The sequence below is a fragment of the Eutrigla gurnardus genome (genome assembly GCF_963514095.1).
Source record: "Eutrigla gurnardus genome assembly, chromosome: 17".
Classification (NCBI taxonomy): domain Eukaryota; kingdom Metazoa; phylum Chordata; class Actinopteri; order Perciformes; family Triglidae; genus Eutrigla; species Eutrigla gurnardus.
The window spans coordinates 15,390,706-15,407,567 of NC_139928.1; the positions used below are offsets into that span (position 1 = coordinate 15,390,706).

At 45.8% G+C, this 16,862-nt stretch overlaps 2 protein-coding genes across 5 annotated transcripts in view; one reads left to right on the plus strand and one right to left on the minus strand.

The window, feature by feature from the left end:
* Positions 1 to 241: 241 nt before the first annotated feature.
* pygo2 (pygopus homolog 2) overlaps positions 242 to 16,862 on the minus strand; it is a 183,378-nt gene continuing 166,757 nt past the window's right edge. The window contains exons 1-4 of one of the 4 annotated variants that reach the window (XM_084032387.1): positions 5,214 to 5,418; positions 4,401 to 4,464; positions 3,749 to 3,801; positions 242 to 3,579 (exon numbers count right to left, since the gene is read on the minus strand). In XM_084032387.1, the coding sequence (XP_083888513.1) occupies positions 1,900 to 3,579; positions 3,749 to 3,801; positions 4,401 to 4,452 (1,785 nt within the window). In that variant the 5' untranslated portion in view covers positions 4,453 to 4,464; positions 5,214 to 5,418 and the 3' untranslated portion in view covers positions 242 to 1,899. Of the gene's footprint in view, positions 3,580 to 3,748; positions 3,804 to 4,400; positions 5,419 to 16,862 lie in introns of those variants that run through there. The other 3 variants (XM_084032388.1, XM_084032386.1, XM_084032389.1) reach the window with 3 other exon arrangements.
* LOC311027415 (SH2 domain-containing adapter protein E-like) lies at positions 6,179 to 11,797 on the plus strand. Its single transcript, XM_084031441.1, has 6 exons — positions 6,179 to 7,179; positions 8,964 to 9,090; positions 9,949 to 10,185; positions 10,640 to 10,883; positions 11,112 to 11,231; positions 11,585 to 11,797. The coding sequence occupies exons 1-6, from the start codon at positions 6,670 to 6,672 to the stop codon at positions 11,766 to 11,768; spliced, it is 1,422 nt and encodes a 473-aa protein (XP_083887567.1). The 5' UTR covers positions 6,179 to 6,669; the 3' UTR covers positions 11,769 to 11,797.

The window sequence follows — 16,862 nt, forward strand, 5'->3', positions numbered from 1 at the left end:
TCTTCTTCTTTTTAATAGTAATGAATTGATAGTATTAAGAATCATCATAGAGCAGACCTTTATCTCCAAGCTTCACCATATAGCTGTTGCAAAATGTAAATTTTTCCTCCAATTAACTTCCCATTCAATTGCAGAAAAAACCTTAAAGCAAATCACAGATGAGCTAGAAAAAAATAAACAGAAATATACCGTTAAAACATACCATTGCTTTCACTCTGAGCATTATGACAAATACATTACATTATCTGTTTCATTGGGTTTTCCAACCCTAATTTTAATACAACAATTAGCAAACAAATAAAAAAATGTGAATAAAAACAGACATGGACAAGTACAAAAAAAAAAAATCTGTCTTTACTTCAGAGTTCAGTACCTTTCCCTTCCCCAACTGGTGTGGGACTCACTGGTTCCTCCAGGTTCCACCAGGAGGCGCCAGAGCAGAGCAAGAGCACAGCACAAATAGCAGTACAAAATAAAAAGGACCAGCTGAGAGAGCAAGAAAAAGAAAGGCAACTTGGACATTGAATAAAGGAAAAAATAAGGAAAGAGAGAAGGAAGAATAGTTCTAAACACTGTATATCGTGACAGAAAGGTGAAAAATGGGTATTGTTCGCTCTTAAGTTATTTGGTCTACTTCAAGGCCTCCTGCAGCGCAGAGGCCAGAATATAAACATAAACAGATCAGACAGTTACTGCATTGGTTCACATGCACCCCCCTCCCTTGCGCTTTTTTTTTTTTAAGGACTATGCACATCTGATGATGACATGATGTCACTATTTGCTATGCCAAACCCAACCAAAAGCACTGATTTCACAATTCATGTGTACTGCAGAGATAAAAAGAAAAAGAAAAAAAGAAATAGAATGTACTGTATAAAAACCAAAATGTCATACTGTATACAACCAAGACACATACGTTTTTACTTATTATTTTTGTTCATTGGTCAACTCTGTAGCATGTTCACAACTGATGGGAGTTCCTCCACAAATATTTTGTCCTAATATTTACAACTATCTCTGTGTGGTGTGGATGAAATCTCAGCCAGGATCTCCTTTGGATTAATCAGCACTGGGTACCAAATGACAAGATATCAGACGTGTGCGGTCAAAGTGTGTGTGTGTGTGTGTATGTTTGTGTGTGCATGTTTCCTATGTTTTACAAAACATTTGAAAGTTTAGCAATATATACTGTAATTTTCAATTTTCTTTCACTTGCTTGTAGTAAAAACACTTAGAGAATGAAGCATTTTGATGGCAAATAAAGCTCTTAATCAACTCATGAATGACCCAAGTCCCTTTTAGTTTTCAGGCACTCTTTCAATTATTATTTTTTTTTTTCAATTTTAAAGATTTTATACATAGTGTCTGTTTTAATTTAAATCAGAGTGTGATGCTGATGCTTTGAGTCATTGCATCCACACGATAGTGGAATATTTCAACATTACGTTCTCCTCCATAAACGTGGATTTGCTTTTGAAATATCATCATACTCATGTGGTGCATGAGTGTGGAGAGTCAATCACAGTCAGTCATCACGGGAGCGTCCGTCCGTGCCAGTCAGTCACAAAGTGTGTGAGGTAGTGTGTTGGTGTCAGTGCTTCGCTGGTTGGCAGGCTGATTAGATGTCTGAAGGACTGTGTAGTTTAACATTCATTGTGATTTGACTCCTTTAGGGGGGTGGGAGGGAAGATATTTGCCAAGAGTCACTCAAAGTGCTATATATAAGCATGAATGTCTGAGTGTGTTTCTCTGTGTACTGAACAAGTAAAGGGCTAGTCAAGAGAAAGCTGGGCAAGTAGCTGACATGACACACAGGTCATTCAGTTAGATCAAAGCAAAGAATGTCTCCATTTGTCCTAATGTGATGCACCTCTACGCTGCTCCTTTGTCATCTACTCCTCAACTCTCATTAGCTGCCACCAGCTGGCCTAATCCCTGGCGCACAAACACGGCCTGGATGTCCTTGGTCTTGATGCAGAAGTCACAGGCCCAAACAGCGGCGCTCTCTCGAGTCAGCAGCCCGTAGGCCGGCTCCGTCAGGCCTGTGCAGTCCCGGTGGAACCAGCGTTGGCACGATGCCTCGCACAGGATGGCATCCTGATCGTCATGCACCTCCGCCATGCAGAGGCCGCAAGGGAAGACCATCCCGGGGCCACCGAGTTTTCCGGGGCCAGAGCCAGGCCCAGTCGAGGGGGCAGCAGGGCCAGGAGGCAGGGGGGACTGGGTGTTTGGGGTCGAGGTGGAGTTAGAGGGGGGGTTGGGGTTGCTGCCAGGAGTGTTGCCTCCGTTGTTGTTGGTCATGCTGTTCTGACCAGAATTGGGGGCCGCATTTGGCATGGAACCGCCAGCTCCAGGAGTGTTGTTCTGCTGGTTGTACGGGGTGGAGCCAGGGGCAGAGTGAGGTGGGGTGGATTGTTGCTGCTGCTGCTGCTGCTGCTGCTGCTGAGTAGAGTTGTTAGAGTTGGAGGTGTTTGAATTGTTGGGGGGCTGCAGCTGACTGGGTGGTGGATGCTGGGGCTGGCCTGATCCATTCAGGGGACCAGTAGGAGAAGAGTTGGGGTTGGGCTGTGGTGGTGCTGAGGGAGGCTGACCAGGTGTATTGGCGTTGGGCTGCTGGATGTCAGGGTGGCCGGGGAAGCCTCCTCCGGGTTGTGGTGGGCCAGAGTTAGGAGGAGGGCCAGGAGTGGTATTATTAGGAGGGGGGCCGTTGGGATTTAGGTTAAGCTGTTGCTGCTGTGACTGCTGTTGCTGCTGCTGAGGCCCAGGCGGAGGGCCTCCTCCACCAAAGTTCTTTCCATCGTCATTACCTGGCCCCGGTGGACTGGGGCCAGGGTAGGGGCCATCCTGCGCGGGAGGGAACTGTCCTTGAGGGGGCATACCTGGTAAGCCACCCACCATGTTGCCTCCGGGGCCACCACCCATGCCACCCATCATGTTCATCCCAGGTCCCATGCCTCCTCCCATAGGAGGTAGGGGGCCATGTGGGGGCCCTCTAGGGCCTCCGCCACCAGGTAACGGTGGGCTGTTGAATGGGTGTCCACCCTGTCCGTGCTGCTGCTGCGGAGGCATGCTAAACCGAGGGTGGGGTGGCCCCCCTCCTCCAGGACCTCCCATAGCCCCTGGAGACAACATGGGGTTGAATCCTGGCCCCGGGTGCATGGGTGGACTGAAGTTTGGTGGCATATTGAACTGAGAGGGGCCACCAGGGGGAAATCCTCCACCTCCTCCCCCCCCACCGCCACCTCCACCTCCAAAGCCAGGCATTCCTCCAAAGCCAAGCTGATGGTGAGGTCCAGGGTTGGATGGAGGGCCAAACGGTGGCCTCCGTCCAGGTTGGCCCCCACCGGGTCCTCCTGGGCCTCCCATGAAGCCCATGCCTACGCCCATTCTTCCTCCTCCACCACCATAGCCACCTCCTCCGCCTGGGCTGGGAAGAAATGGAGCACTAGCTGGTCCACCTGTCCCAGTAGGTCGGGATGGGGGTCCGAAGTCATCATCGAAGGGGTTGGAGGCGACCAGATGGTCCACCATAGGCGTGGGAGGGGGTGCAAACTCAGTGAGGTGGGAGAATCCTGCCGTCTAAACAAAACAAAAAAAGAGAAAAAGATACTGAATGCTTTCTTTTGTTTTCACAAGATCCGATAACTTAAATTCTTAATTTAGTGGTCTTAGAGGTCCACTTGTCACATAATATAAGAAAGTTTACTTTATGTAGCAAAGTAAACAGATCTCCAAAAACAACCATTACCTGGTTGGTGGATTTCCTCGCCTTCTTTTTCTCCGGGCTCTTCATCTGTGAAGCTGAAACAGTGAAATATGGAGGGTAAGGGCAAATTTTTAATATTAGCCATAACAAAAACAGGCTTCCACATTGCTATTGATCCACCACCAATCAAGCGCACCATCACATTTTGATCGGCCAATACCCCTTAGTGACAGAGTGGAGCAGCTTTAGACCTAGGGCCTCTTTTTTTTCCAAGTCCAACAGTGTTGAGATGGATTCAATGATGGGACATAGACTGGCATGAGGACAAGATGCTGAACATCCAGGCGTTATCATCACCGAGGTTTATGAAGCCTTGAATCGCAAATGACCCAGGCAGACCAAATGACCCAGGCAGGAGGGAGAGCATAAGAGGCAAGGTCAATGAGGGAGACAGGAAAAAAGACGAAGACATGAGAACGAGGAAACGAAGTTGAAGGTACATTTATAGCAAGATAGACACGGACCCCGTTCACAGGTCCACTCTGTGAGAAACAGCCACCACCGGAGACAGTCGTGAAGTTTACATATGGGGGGGGGCGAGAAGGGATTTTGCCAACAGCACCAGTGCAGCCCATTGCAGCGCAGTAATGGATGATTCCGATCTGATTGGGAGATGGGTGAAATTAATTCCTACCTTTGCTCCGTTTTCCTTGTCCCGCCAGTAGTCTCCCCGATTCGGCAGCCATTAGTTAATATGACTGTCGGTGAAGTGGCATATCACCGTTCATATGCAAGAAAAAAAAAGTTAAAAATGACGACGTCTTGGAAGGCTATTAGCCGAGTGGGTGGAATCTGCCTTCAGGTCATGTCAATAGCGTTAAAATAGTTATCTTCACAGCAAAAGGCTAACACGTATATTAGATTATAACGCCGGCCCAGGTCTGCAAACTCCTTTACAGCGGCAACGGTGTCTGTCACGCCGGGATTTGGTCACCAAATAAACGTCAGGTAAAAGTGAGCTGGGTTCACGTTATTTAGCATAAGCTCGCCTCGTTGCAAGCCAGTTCCTACTAGCTGGGCGAGACTGGTCGCCTGCTACCTGGCTTGACTGCCAGTACAAGCAAGTTACAGAGCACACACACCCCCCTCCCTCTATAAATGATCACTTACAGATGTGTAGCAAGAGAAGCCGACCAGCTAGCTAGCTTGTTTCTACCTTGGCTAACTAGCTAGCCACGTTACTCAATGTGGCTAGCTAGCAGCGTTGAGATTTCACCCAGTAGCGGCAACACCGGAACATTAACCCGAAAACTGTCATTTGCCTTTCTACAATCATTTGTGAGAATGTGCACTCAAATCCACTTATCACAGCATTCATTAGATAAAAGCAATTGATCATGTGTTGTAAACTGTTGTTTACTGTGCTAACATTAGCTTGCTAGCTAACGTTAGCATGCCACTGAAGATAGCTAGCCATCTTGCAGACTGTCTTGGAAGCAAACTGTACCCTTTCTCCGTTGCTTGCTCTGCTGTCCTTTAAATTGAAATTCTCTGGTGTGTCATTGCCAGCAAACCAGTCCTCACACGGTGTATGCTTGTTGATCCCACCATTCAACTATAATTCATTCAAAAACGCAAATTTTGCCATAATTATCATGGCCTTCTATCGCCACCGGACAAAGAGGGACAGGCAGGAGTATCGCGCACCGCGGAAGGTTACATGTCATCGCAAACATGGGGGTGTCGATAAGTATACTCCATGAATATAAAACACCTTTTCAAATATAATCACCACATAACACGTCGTATTTTGTCACATATACACACATTTAATATTATGTAGCGAAAACCGTAAGTATTTCCGTCGTCCACGGTAGTTTTCTAAATTTACAGAATTAGTGTCACACCTTTGACTGGTATATGTGGAGCAGCTCAGAACAGACCATTTCCCAACGATGCCCTGTGCAATGTAGGAAGGAGTGGACTTTAATTACGGAGCCAATTAAGCACATTATGAATTGACACTATTATGATTCATCTGGAATTAACAGCCAGCGTTAATTATTAATTATTAACACAATTGTCAACTTCCATTTAAGTCATTATCTGAAAAAAAACAAAAACATAAGCATGACTTGTGGTGAGCTTTAGCCAACAGATGAGTGATCATTTAAGAGCATAATAAAAGTGTATTTAAATAAAGGCATTTTAGGAGGCCTATATACAGCATTTAATTAATAGCCATTTTATGTAAATATTTATTATACTGTATATTTTAGTTGGCAACCGCATTTATAAAGCCAATGAATAATAAAGGTAGCAAGCTCCTTGGTGGGTTACCTGGGCATAGGTCAGAATAGTCTAAACTTCCCAAATGGTTATCCTATAGTTTCTAATTAAAAGTGTATCACCGCCCACCCGGCCCTGCCTCCCCCTCTGAACTTACCCCCACCCCTCTATACTCCAGGCGCAGTCAGGAACCTCTGTGCGACAGTGAAGGTTGTGAAAGTCGAGATAAGCCACACTGGGAATGGGATCACAAATCAGAAGCAAGCAGAACTCTGCCTTCTTTCGGGTCTTCCCACTCCGAAGACATCTTTTCATCCGAAGGGAATAAACGTTTTCCTCCGAGCAGAAGAAGGAGCAGGTGTAATCACAAATGGGATAAAGTAGTGGTATTTTTCTTTTCTTTTCTTTTTTTCAATTAGGCTTTTAAGTTTTTTTTTTTAAAGTAAAATTGTGTTTTTAAACTTTAAGAACATAACCATTAGGCTACCTCTTGAAAGCATTCACGACATGCTTTAAACTGAGGTGTGCATACTCTACCCTAGAATAAAAGCAACGGAAGTCTTTTGTTAGAAAAGCTGTGATTTCTAAAGGTGCGTCTCTGGGGCCCCGCGGTGCATGGCGCTAAAAGGTGTCGGAGCAGACAGACAAAGTTATTGGTTTCCACCGGTGTTGCAATGGCAAAGTGGTTCAAGGAGTTCCCCATCAACCTGAAGAATGGTACCGACAGGATCCGCTCAGCCTCCGAATCGGGCTCCCAACCAAGGGCCAGTAAAGCCGGGCTGGTGGCCAGCATTGGTACCAAAACAACAGGCTCCAAAGGGAGCCATCGCAAAAACTCCTCCGGTGACAGCGCGGGCGGAGGAGGCGGGGGAGTGGGATCTCTCCTGTCCGGGAGGAACCGAAAGAACTCGGCCGTGGAGCTGAGCAGGAACGGCGTCAGCCCCCCGAAAGATGGGAGTGTTTGGGACAACCTGCTTTCCGGGAAAAGTCGCAAGAACTCCAAAGCGGAGCCGGTGTTTGAGGAGCAGCACAGACCCGCGAAGAGCTCCCCGTCTGCCAACGCGTACATCAGCCGGCTGATCCGAGTGGACAAACAGGACAAGAGCCCCAACTTCAGCTGCGGCACCATCACCAACCAGGCGGTACCTGAAGCGGAGAAGCCGGTCCAGAGCAAGACGGAGACGGTGAGTAGATGCATGTAACATCCCTATAGTTTTAGATGCGTGATCGTTTATTATTGAAGGTACAACTAGCAACTATACTTTTCTGATTGCCTCCCACCCTATTGGTTTATAAAAATATACAGTGTTTAAAGGTTTTGACCTACTTGTATTTCATTTTTTCATACTTGATACTTCTACTTTACTTTGATTCAGATTCAAATAGTACTTTTTACTCCACGGGACTCATTCTACTTTACAGTTTAATATGATTATTATTACAAAATATAATCAACTAGTAAATCATGACAGATTAAGTAATCCAAATCAAGCTTATTCCAGCAGCAGCATTAGTGATCACTGATCAACAGTTACACCTTAATGCTTGAACACATCCTATAATCTTGGTATTATTGTTTTTAACTGGAGTTAATGATCTGAACACATCTGATTTAATCACAAGAATGAATCGCACCTAATAAAATGTCCTTTCTTTTAGGTAAATGTTTGACGTTATGTGAAATTAAACAGCGTTCTCTTAATTTAGCAACAAAAGTGTCATCAACTCTGGTGACAATGAAGCAGCAAGGATTCAGCCCGAGCCATGAAAGCTGATATTATTGTTTCAGTTTCTCCGTCCTCTTTGTCTCCACCAAACCCATTGTGTTCACTCTTCCCAGTTTGTCTTTCTATCTCCCTCTCTCTTCCTCTACACCCCTCGCCTTTACACCCACCTTCCTCGCCTTGAATACAAATCGTGGTCCGCCATGAGGCCTCACCTTCCTCCCATGTATGTAATCTGGCTCAGTGTTCCCCCTTTCCTCACCCCCCCTCTTCCTCCACCTCATCCTGGCCTCATCCCTCTCTTTCACAGGATTCGGGCCCCCTGGTGAAGAAGGCTATCGTGTTATAAAAAGCATCGTGTTATTTGACACTCGGGCGCTAACCCAAGTCCCCTCCAGCATGGCTTTGAAAAAAAAAAGAGAGATAAAGATAGTGAGGACAGGGGATGGTGACCACGGAGAGAGAAAAAAGACACAAAAAGAGAGGAGGAAGAATAAAATGGGAGTTTTATATTTCAGAAAGGGAGTAAATCCCTGTTCTTGATCTCCAATCCGCTGTGATTGATTGACAGTGTTATTCTGTTATGTGTCTTAGTCTGTCATTTCCACAAGACAAAGATTTGACCAAAGGGAATCTGTGTCGTAGTGGAGAGAGACAGTTTCAACCTGTCGAGCATCTGCTCGCCACAACGCCACCCAATGCCAACATTTCTTTGGCAACACGACATGAATGGAAGTGATTAGAGAGAGCTTCATTATTTTTATTTTTTTTACGACGCACCATTGTCTCAGCTTGTAAAACAAGCAAGACGCTTTATGGTGCTGATAAGATGACGAGACAGCCAGGCATGACTGGTGTCGCACAAAAGAGGCTGCGAGCGGGCCGGATATGAATGTGAAGAGAGTGGGATTAACAATGAAGAGGGCCTTGAGCGGATAAAGATGAGGAGTCAGGTGTTTTCAGGTGTCTTCTGATTGGCTGAAACCTGTCTTGTGATTTCTCATGGTTTGTTTTTGGTCTGATCACGGCCATCATGGCCCAAATGTGTGAAATCGATGTCAACTTGTCTGCGGGTGGTGAAAGCTTCAACAGAGTTTCCTGTGCAGTCAGCTTGTTGGAGCTGGTAACACAATCTTTCTATCTCCTGGGAATGCTTGTACCACTAGTTGGGGAATCCCCGTTTCCCTGGCAACTTTTTGAAAACCCAGTTTCCCATCTCATGACGCCTGTGTTTTCTGATCTAGGTGATCATCCTCGAGGACTACGCGGATCCCTTTGACGCTCAGAAGACCAGAGAGCAAAGGGAGGCGGAGAGGGTGGGAGAGAACGATGGTTACATGGAGCCGTACGACGCCCAGCAGATGATTACCGGTGAGACTTCCATCATTGTGTTCTCACCTGTTAGAGCTGTGATCGGCCATTCATGTGTGCAGAATGAACACACATTCTGCGTGAATGAATCCCATTTTCAGTCTCTGCAGGCCGAGCAGGCGAGAGCACAAACCTCGCTCCCCTAGTGCTCTTTGGACCCCTGTGGGGTTGCCTCGGCAACTGTGCTGCGTTCGGACAATGGGTGCAGTTTCCTGCCCCTGCTTCCTCTTTCCTGTCTCTGTTTCCTGGTACTATTCTCTAAAAAGGAAGTTGGCCCTCAGTGCCCCCCCCCCCCGCTCCACCTCCTCTCTGTGTAACCCCCTATATGGACCTGTCTGACCATTTATCAAAAACTTCCCAGCGTCTAGGAAGACTTGGTGGTCCAATCACATGCTCTCCCGACCTTTCATTCCATCACTCCATTGTTTTGAACTAAAAAAGGTTTTCACAATAGTCGGCCGTGAATGGGAATATGTTTTATTGCCGGTAGATTTGCCTTCACTCAGTCACTGCGCTACTTCCAGGCCTCCTCGGTAGAGGAAGTCTACAGAGGATGTGATGATGTGTCAATTTATGAGAATTAAATCATACTGAGGAAGTAAGCAGGGGTCTGATGTCACTGTGAGTCATTAAGCAAGGCTGTGGGAGTCCATGTAGCAGCTCAGTTACTGAGTCAGTTACTTACCAGAATTACTTTTATAAGGGTTAAGAGAGTTTTTCAGTCTCAGGTCCAGGATCCTTCCCAACTGCTGCTGCAGGTGATGTCATCATGCATCACCCCGAGTCTGCCCGGTGGTGGCTCTACACGGATCCTCTCAGCGCAGATTTTAATCTCAATCCTTGTTTTCTACCTGCAAGAGATTAGACGTCGGGGGTCCAAGGACCTGCTGAAGGTGTGTGTGCTGATGGAGGTGAGCGAGGGAACGGTGGAGGAAGGCCAGCCTGCGCCCTTACAGATATACGACGTCCCATACGAGGGGAGCGCCGACGGGGACAAGACGGCGGTCTCACGGCCCGAGCTGGACCCCCGACCCTCCACCGAGTACGAGCTGCCTTGGGAGTGGAAGAAGGAACATATTGTCAGAACTCTGTCAGGTACATCAGACATGTTTTTACACCGTCTGAACTGAGTTTCCTGCACTTTTAAATTGCTTATCTTTTCTCATGCTTATCTTCATCCCTCAAATAGCAACATTTCTAAAAGTAACACTTATTTTAGGCTATCCCATTAGATTGGGATACTGGTTATAGTCTTGCTGAACCAGTAACATTTATATGCTACGGCTCAAACCATGCCTCTTCTTTACCTTAGATCAAAATGAAATATCTTTCTTCAAAGGAAAAAAAACAACAACTCAGGCCTGCTCTCACATTTATATTTTATATGCTGCATAGACCAACAGCATATTGAATAACATCTTGCATGAATCATCAAACTGCTGTCTTCTTATTCTATATTTACTGGAGCACCAAGTTTAGACATAGGCAGAGATTCGCTTGTTTCTTTACATGAACTGATATCTTGTCTCTCTTCTTCCCCCCCCTCCAGCACAGTTTGACAGCCCTGAACGCCAAAACAAAGACGAGACGCCTCACCCCACACTCACCAGGCAGCCCCAACATCCACTCACCCAGCCGCCGCCGCCGCAGCATCAGCACCTGAGGCAGAAAAGCTGGACTCAGAAGATCCTGCGGTCCTCTCCTCCGACCCTGCCGCCGTCCTCCGTCCCCGGCAGCAACCCCGAAACTGAGGCCTGCTACGTTGACCCCTCCCTGCCCCTGGAAAAACAGAGGTGAGGAGAAGTGACCCATTCATCGTTATACCTCAATGTCAGGATTAGATGCATTTAATTTTTTAATATAAATTCAAATCTTATCTAAAAACTCACTCCCTTTTTAGTAGATTTCAGTGTTACGCAAGAGCCCTGCTCATTTCCAAGTGGTTTCTAAGAAAGGAGGTTCTGGACTTGATCAATAGCAGATGTAACTTAATCTCCCCTCACTCCCACCGTCTGTCTCAGCTGGTACCATGGCTGTGTGACTCGTCAGGAGGCGGAGTTTCTGCTGCAGTCCTGCAAGGAGGCCAGCTTCCTGGTCAGGAACAGCGAGTCGGACAGCAGCAAGTACTCCATCGCCCTCAAGTGAGTGCAACCTGGAAGTGCATCAGCAGTGACTCGAGGCCTGCAACATTACATATTGATCATTACTGTGGACTCATATTTAAATACATAAATCAGTATCAGTTCAATGCTGCTCTGTATGGGCCAAATAGAGAGTGATGAATGTGTTTGTGTGTTGCTTGTTCTGTCTTGTGAAGGTGGTTTGATGCCTGACAACGATCTCTGTTGGATGGACAGGGTTGCATCATTTAAGTTGCTGGGACAAATATAGAATCATGGTCTTTTTTTTTAAAATCTGTTATGTAATTTGACATAAATGAATATATAGTACACCAGGAAAAGAACTCTCATTTCCTCCCCTCTGTGTGACTCAGGACGAGCCAAGGCTGCGTTCACATCATCGTCGCCCAGACCAAAGAAAGCGGCTACACCTTGGACCAGAGCAGCTGCGTGTTCCCCAGCATCCCAGAGGTGGTGCGCCACTACTGCACTCGGCGTCTGCCTTTCGATGGCGCCGAGCACATGACTCTGCTGCACCCGGTGCCTCGCACCCACTGACTCCACCCCACCCCCAGTTTAGTTTAAAACAAACACACCTCTGGGCCTGCATGGTCCCCCAACAACAAAAATCAGTCAAAACCTCACTTCTCTGATCAGTCTGTACTTCTTCTGCTCTGTCTCACTTGACCCTACTTTGTGTTATTTTTGTGATTTCTTCTTTTTAAAACTTGATGTTCAGAAAACATTTGACGTCTCTGTCTGTGTCTCTCTTTGGATGCGTTCTTCTGTCTTTATTTGACTCTGTCGTGCAGCTGTTTTACATGTGAACAAACACAGCGCCGATCACGAGGCACTTTTAAATGATGAAATGTGAGTTGGAGTTGTATTGGGACCTAAACTCCGACACCGCTGTGATGTTTTAATGATCTGCTGTGGCTCTATTAGCAGCAACACGTGATATTTTTTTATTGTTAAAAATTGTGAAATTTATCATGAAGCAGGAAGGACCTTTGACATGGAGTGAGTCTCATTAATGTGTGGCTCTCTTCTCCCCCCTGGTGGTTGTGCTGGTACACTGCACCGACATGCCAACACAAAGAATTAACTTCTTCCCTCAAAATTTTATAGATAAAATCCAAAAACAGACCATATCGTTACGCCTATTAACAAAGACCACACTATTTTAATATTTGTGCTTGCAGCCTATTTCTAATTTATGATCTTTTACTGGTTGGTTGTCTGCAACCACTGCTGCCCCTTGAGGATTTCCTCCGTTTTACTGTGAATGAGGGAGTTGTTTCCACTCTATTATCTGCACTGTGAAGAGTGAGTGATTCACCATGATGCAATGTCCTTTGGACTGTGGCTTTCCAATACTTTTTTCTTCATGAGAAAGAGACTACATACAAATTTCAGCTAAACAAGTGTGTTCATTCAAGGGAATATCTAAGATAAACTCAAATATTGGGATAAAGTAAACAAGCCATTGTTCATTCAGACCTCTGTAACTGTTCTCTAGGGCTTTAATGCCCCCTGGTGCAAAGAGGCAGAACACCAAATCGTGACATGGTTACTATATTATTATTTGTATGTGTATTCTCCATGTAACTCCAACGTGGTGTGTGTACTCTTCATTTAGAGATGCTTAAATCATTTGGACAACTGCCAGGATGACAATAAAATATGCTATAACAAAGTTGTCTTTTGTCTTATCTTTTTGGAGGTCAGCCATTTTTTATGTCTCTTCAGTGATATAAGGAAGGTCAGTTTGTCGTTTTTTTGGAAGAGCACTGAAGCAGCAGTTATACGTGGAGACACACCCGTGATTTTTCACTCCTCTCGGCTTGAGTCCTGCTGTTCAAACATCGTAAAACCGATTAGAATAAAAAAGGTCCTGAATCTCAATGCGGGAGATCCCCTGCTAGCTCCTGTCTGATCCTGATAAATCCACAACTGCAACATAAGGGTGTTTGTGTCAGTGGTGTGTGCTCGGGAAAAAGGGAGCGATCAAAGCATCAAACTGCCTTGTGGTCCCAGATGAACCCGCCTCTTCACAGTGACAGTCACTTTTGAGCATAATGAATCTTTTAACTGCAAGAGCTTGATTGTGGTTTCAGCGGTTTGGTAATTTGTCTGGAGGTTTAGTGCTCCATTTCACTAAAAGGGTCTAGATTATTACGGCAGGTTAGAGTGAAAAGGTTCGGTGGGGGGAAAGGTCTAGTGGCGAGATTAGGTTTAGCCGAGGATCATGTTGAGGATCAAGATCCCGCAAGGAGCACCGACTCCTGTAGATCTAAGGTAAATGCAGCACTAAAATCAGACAAAGCGTAAGAGTAGTACCACTACGCCGGTGTCAAGGACGCTTAATGTGAAGGAAAAAAAGAGCAATGACACCACAATCTGTCCTTCCCTCCTTGTCTTACGTATCATTCCCCGCCTCTCCTTTACCATCGCTCTGTCACTGTTACCCGAGGCCGATATCTGTCCCTCACCTTGACTCTCGGGGAGGACACTATCGCCGTTTGTTTCTATATTTGATGCCAAGAGTTTGGGTTTTTAATTTATGAAGCCATGTCACCCGCAGGTTAGATTCCATTACTCTAAATCGAGAGGTAACTTTCAAGCTTTTACCTGCTTCGGTACAAAAAAGTACTAACAATGTAAAGTATTAAAATTAAGCATAATCACTCTGCAAATGGTTGCTGCATATGACATGAGATTGTAAGCACTGATGCATCAATGTGTACACAGTCGTACCTTTTTTAGCCGGCCTATTTTACTGTTCAGTGGTTCCCCGACCTGGGGTCATGAGATAAATCTGATGAGATGATTAATGGGGCAGAAAGACGACAAAAACAAAGTTTCGGTGGATGCACTGACACATCTGTAATGTGACAAGGGCCCCCAATCTACAAACAAGCTGTAATCTAAATGTGGTGTATTCTATAAAATGATAATATGGTGAGAAATGTCAAATCTTAATCTAAAAAGCAACGTGATGAGTAATGTGATGAGTGACGTCCCACCCGCCTGTTATATCAAAGCGTGCTCCTTATGAATGAGGCGTGCCAGGTCCTTGTAATTCATATGTCTCCTGACTCCTCTCTGGCACTGTGCTGCAGCCATAAGGTCTCCCTGCGGTCTTCTATCAAGATGGATTTCATGAACCTGAGGAAAGCGGGCCTTCTCAAATTCTACACCAAGAGTGGGCGAGCTACACCTGGAAAGGACTCAATCATCACATGATATAGACCTGGAGCCATCTTTGTTACTTGAATGAATAATTTCATTTTGTTCTCGCATGCATGCCACCTCACTCTGGTGCAGCCCGCCGGGCCCCTCTCGGGCTTGCGTGACAGCTCGCCGCCTGACTCGGCTTGATGGACGTGGCGGCTTGACATCTGGGCGTCGCTTGACCTGCTCTTTTGGTAACCGAAGTGTCCCTGCCTGTCCTTATCGGACGCATCAGGCTCGCTGCCAGTAACATGGCCTGGCTTTGTGTTGCTCATCTCCTCTGCTCACACTGGCAGCGTCCGCCATGTGTGATCCGTCAGCAGCAGCAGCATCCACTTGCCTTTTTTTTAGGTTGAACCGGCTCACCTTGTAAGGTCAGGCGTGTGTTTTTAGATACTGTTTGCATGGATGTCCTCGAGCCGTTGTTTGTGCAAGTGTGGATGAAGAGGCCATGTGATGGAGAACTAAGTAACTGCCCCGGAGCATAATCTCCTGGTTGATGCCTGTCACTCCCTCTGGCTCACGACTGTTCTGATCCACCTCAGTCACAAGCCCAAAATAAACTGGACAAGCTTAAGAAGCACTTACTTCAATAAAAAAAAAGCAAATATTAGCAAAAAGTCTTTAAAATATATGTGAATTTGTAAATAGAAAGATCTTTCTCAACCATCTCATAACCTTTTAGGTGCATCCTGTGACCCTTTGGATGGGGTCAACCCCTACTTTGGGAACCAACAGACTAAATTATATAGCTGTACGTTTAGTAGTTAAATTTAGCTCCACCGCCAGCTACTAAATTAAAATGCAGCTTGTACGTTGATGCACAAGTACTATTATACAGTACATAACTCAGAGAGGCTATGAGGAACAAGTTCTTTTTATACTGTCAGTAAATCACATTTCACTGCAAAGTCTGGGTTAACTAGAAAACTGTGTTATTCCTGCAGCACTCCACTGGTACATTTAGTTAAAGGTGATACAATAACCATACTTCCACAATATTTATTTAAATATTTAGTAAGTCTTGATGCATGCTAATTTTTTGGCCCACAATCCTCTGCGCATATATGAACAAGAGGGTCAAAGTTCAAGTAGAATGTCCCAATTGAATGCACGCTGCATGCAACCGTACGTACTTTATAAAGAAACAGTATGAATTTGGAGCGCGGTGTCCGAAGGTATCTAGTGCTCTCAGCATGGTGACAGCTGAGCTGGCGGCTCCCAGCTAACAGTGCTAACAGCACAAACAGTTGAAGTAATGGCAGCAGGGCTGAAAGAGATAACGGTGTTTACCTGAGGTGGAACCGGAAGTCGGGCGGTTCCACGCTGCCGCCGTAGGAGCTCAATGCAGAGAGGCAGCCATAAGCTAGTGCTATGCTAATGACTTTCTTGGGATATTAAATACCTTTCCTTCCTTCCTTTCCTTTTTGATGCACCTGCAGTTGCCTTAAAAAATCTCTTTTATAAGTTAGAAATGTTACTAACTGGCATTCATTCATTTATCCCATCTGCTTTTCTACAAGGTGTTCACATTATTTCGTCCACCCTGTTTTGGCCCACATGGTCCTTTGGAATGAGGAAACAAGGACCCAAGGCTGTTAGTGCTCTTAACAGCTTATTTGTTTCTATTGTTGCTCAGACAGGGTTAACAGTCACGGACTGCTTTGTGTTGAATTGTTTACCTATCTGCCGCCCGGCACCTCCAGCTCAAATATTCAAACCGTCCAATCGGAGGACGCCCTCAGAGGAACACAGCGGGCGGAGGAACGAAAACAGATGAACCCCGCCCATAGACTCCTGGCTGACCTGGATCATTTTTTTCTCCATATCGCTGAAGGTACGAAGAGGAGGCTCATCAGTGTTCAAGCACAATTACACCCAGAAGTGAAAACAAAATCCCTCCGGCTGGGAGGAGAGGCTCTGTTTTTCAGCCGCTCAGCATTTTCTCCTTTAAAGCTGACGAGCAGCTGGTGAAGCCAATGAGGCGGAAGAAGAAGTGTTGATTTACAGATGTGTGTGTGTGTGTGTGTGTGTGTGTGTGTGTGTGTGTGTGTGTGTGTGTGTGTGTGTGTGTGTGTGTGTGTGTGTGTTAGACACTGGGGGACAGTAAGTGTGCTAACAGTCACAGAAACTTGAACATTCCTGTGTGATTATACTGCTGCTTTCCAAGTTACATACTTGACTAATGTACTCCATGAATTGGATTCACTCCCCGCCTATGCAGTCCTTCCTTTACTGACAAACACACACACACACACACACACACACACACACACACACACACACACACACACGCACATGAACACACAAACACTCTTTATCTTCCATCACACCCTCTCTCTCTCTCTTCCTATCCTCCCTTTGTCTCTCTCTCTCTCTCTCTTTTGAAGAACTTTTCCATACAGATCCAAGTTAAAC

Excerpts from the sequence above, each read along its gene's own strand:
- LOC311027415 (XM_084031441.1), top strand. The coding sequence starts at position 6,670 with ATGGCAAAGTGGTTCAAGGAGTTCCCCATCAACCTGAAGAATGGTACC. Across the intron at positions 10,186-10,639 it reads TATTGTCAGAACTCTGTCAG|CACAGTTTGACAGCCCTGAA; the intron begins GTACATCAGACA and ends CCCCCCCTCCAG. Across the intron at positions 11,232-11,584 it reads AAGTACTCCATCGCCCTCAA|GACGAGCCAAGGCTGCGTTC; the intron begins GTGAGTGCAACC and ends TGTGTGACTCAG.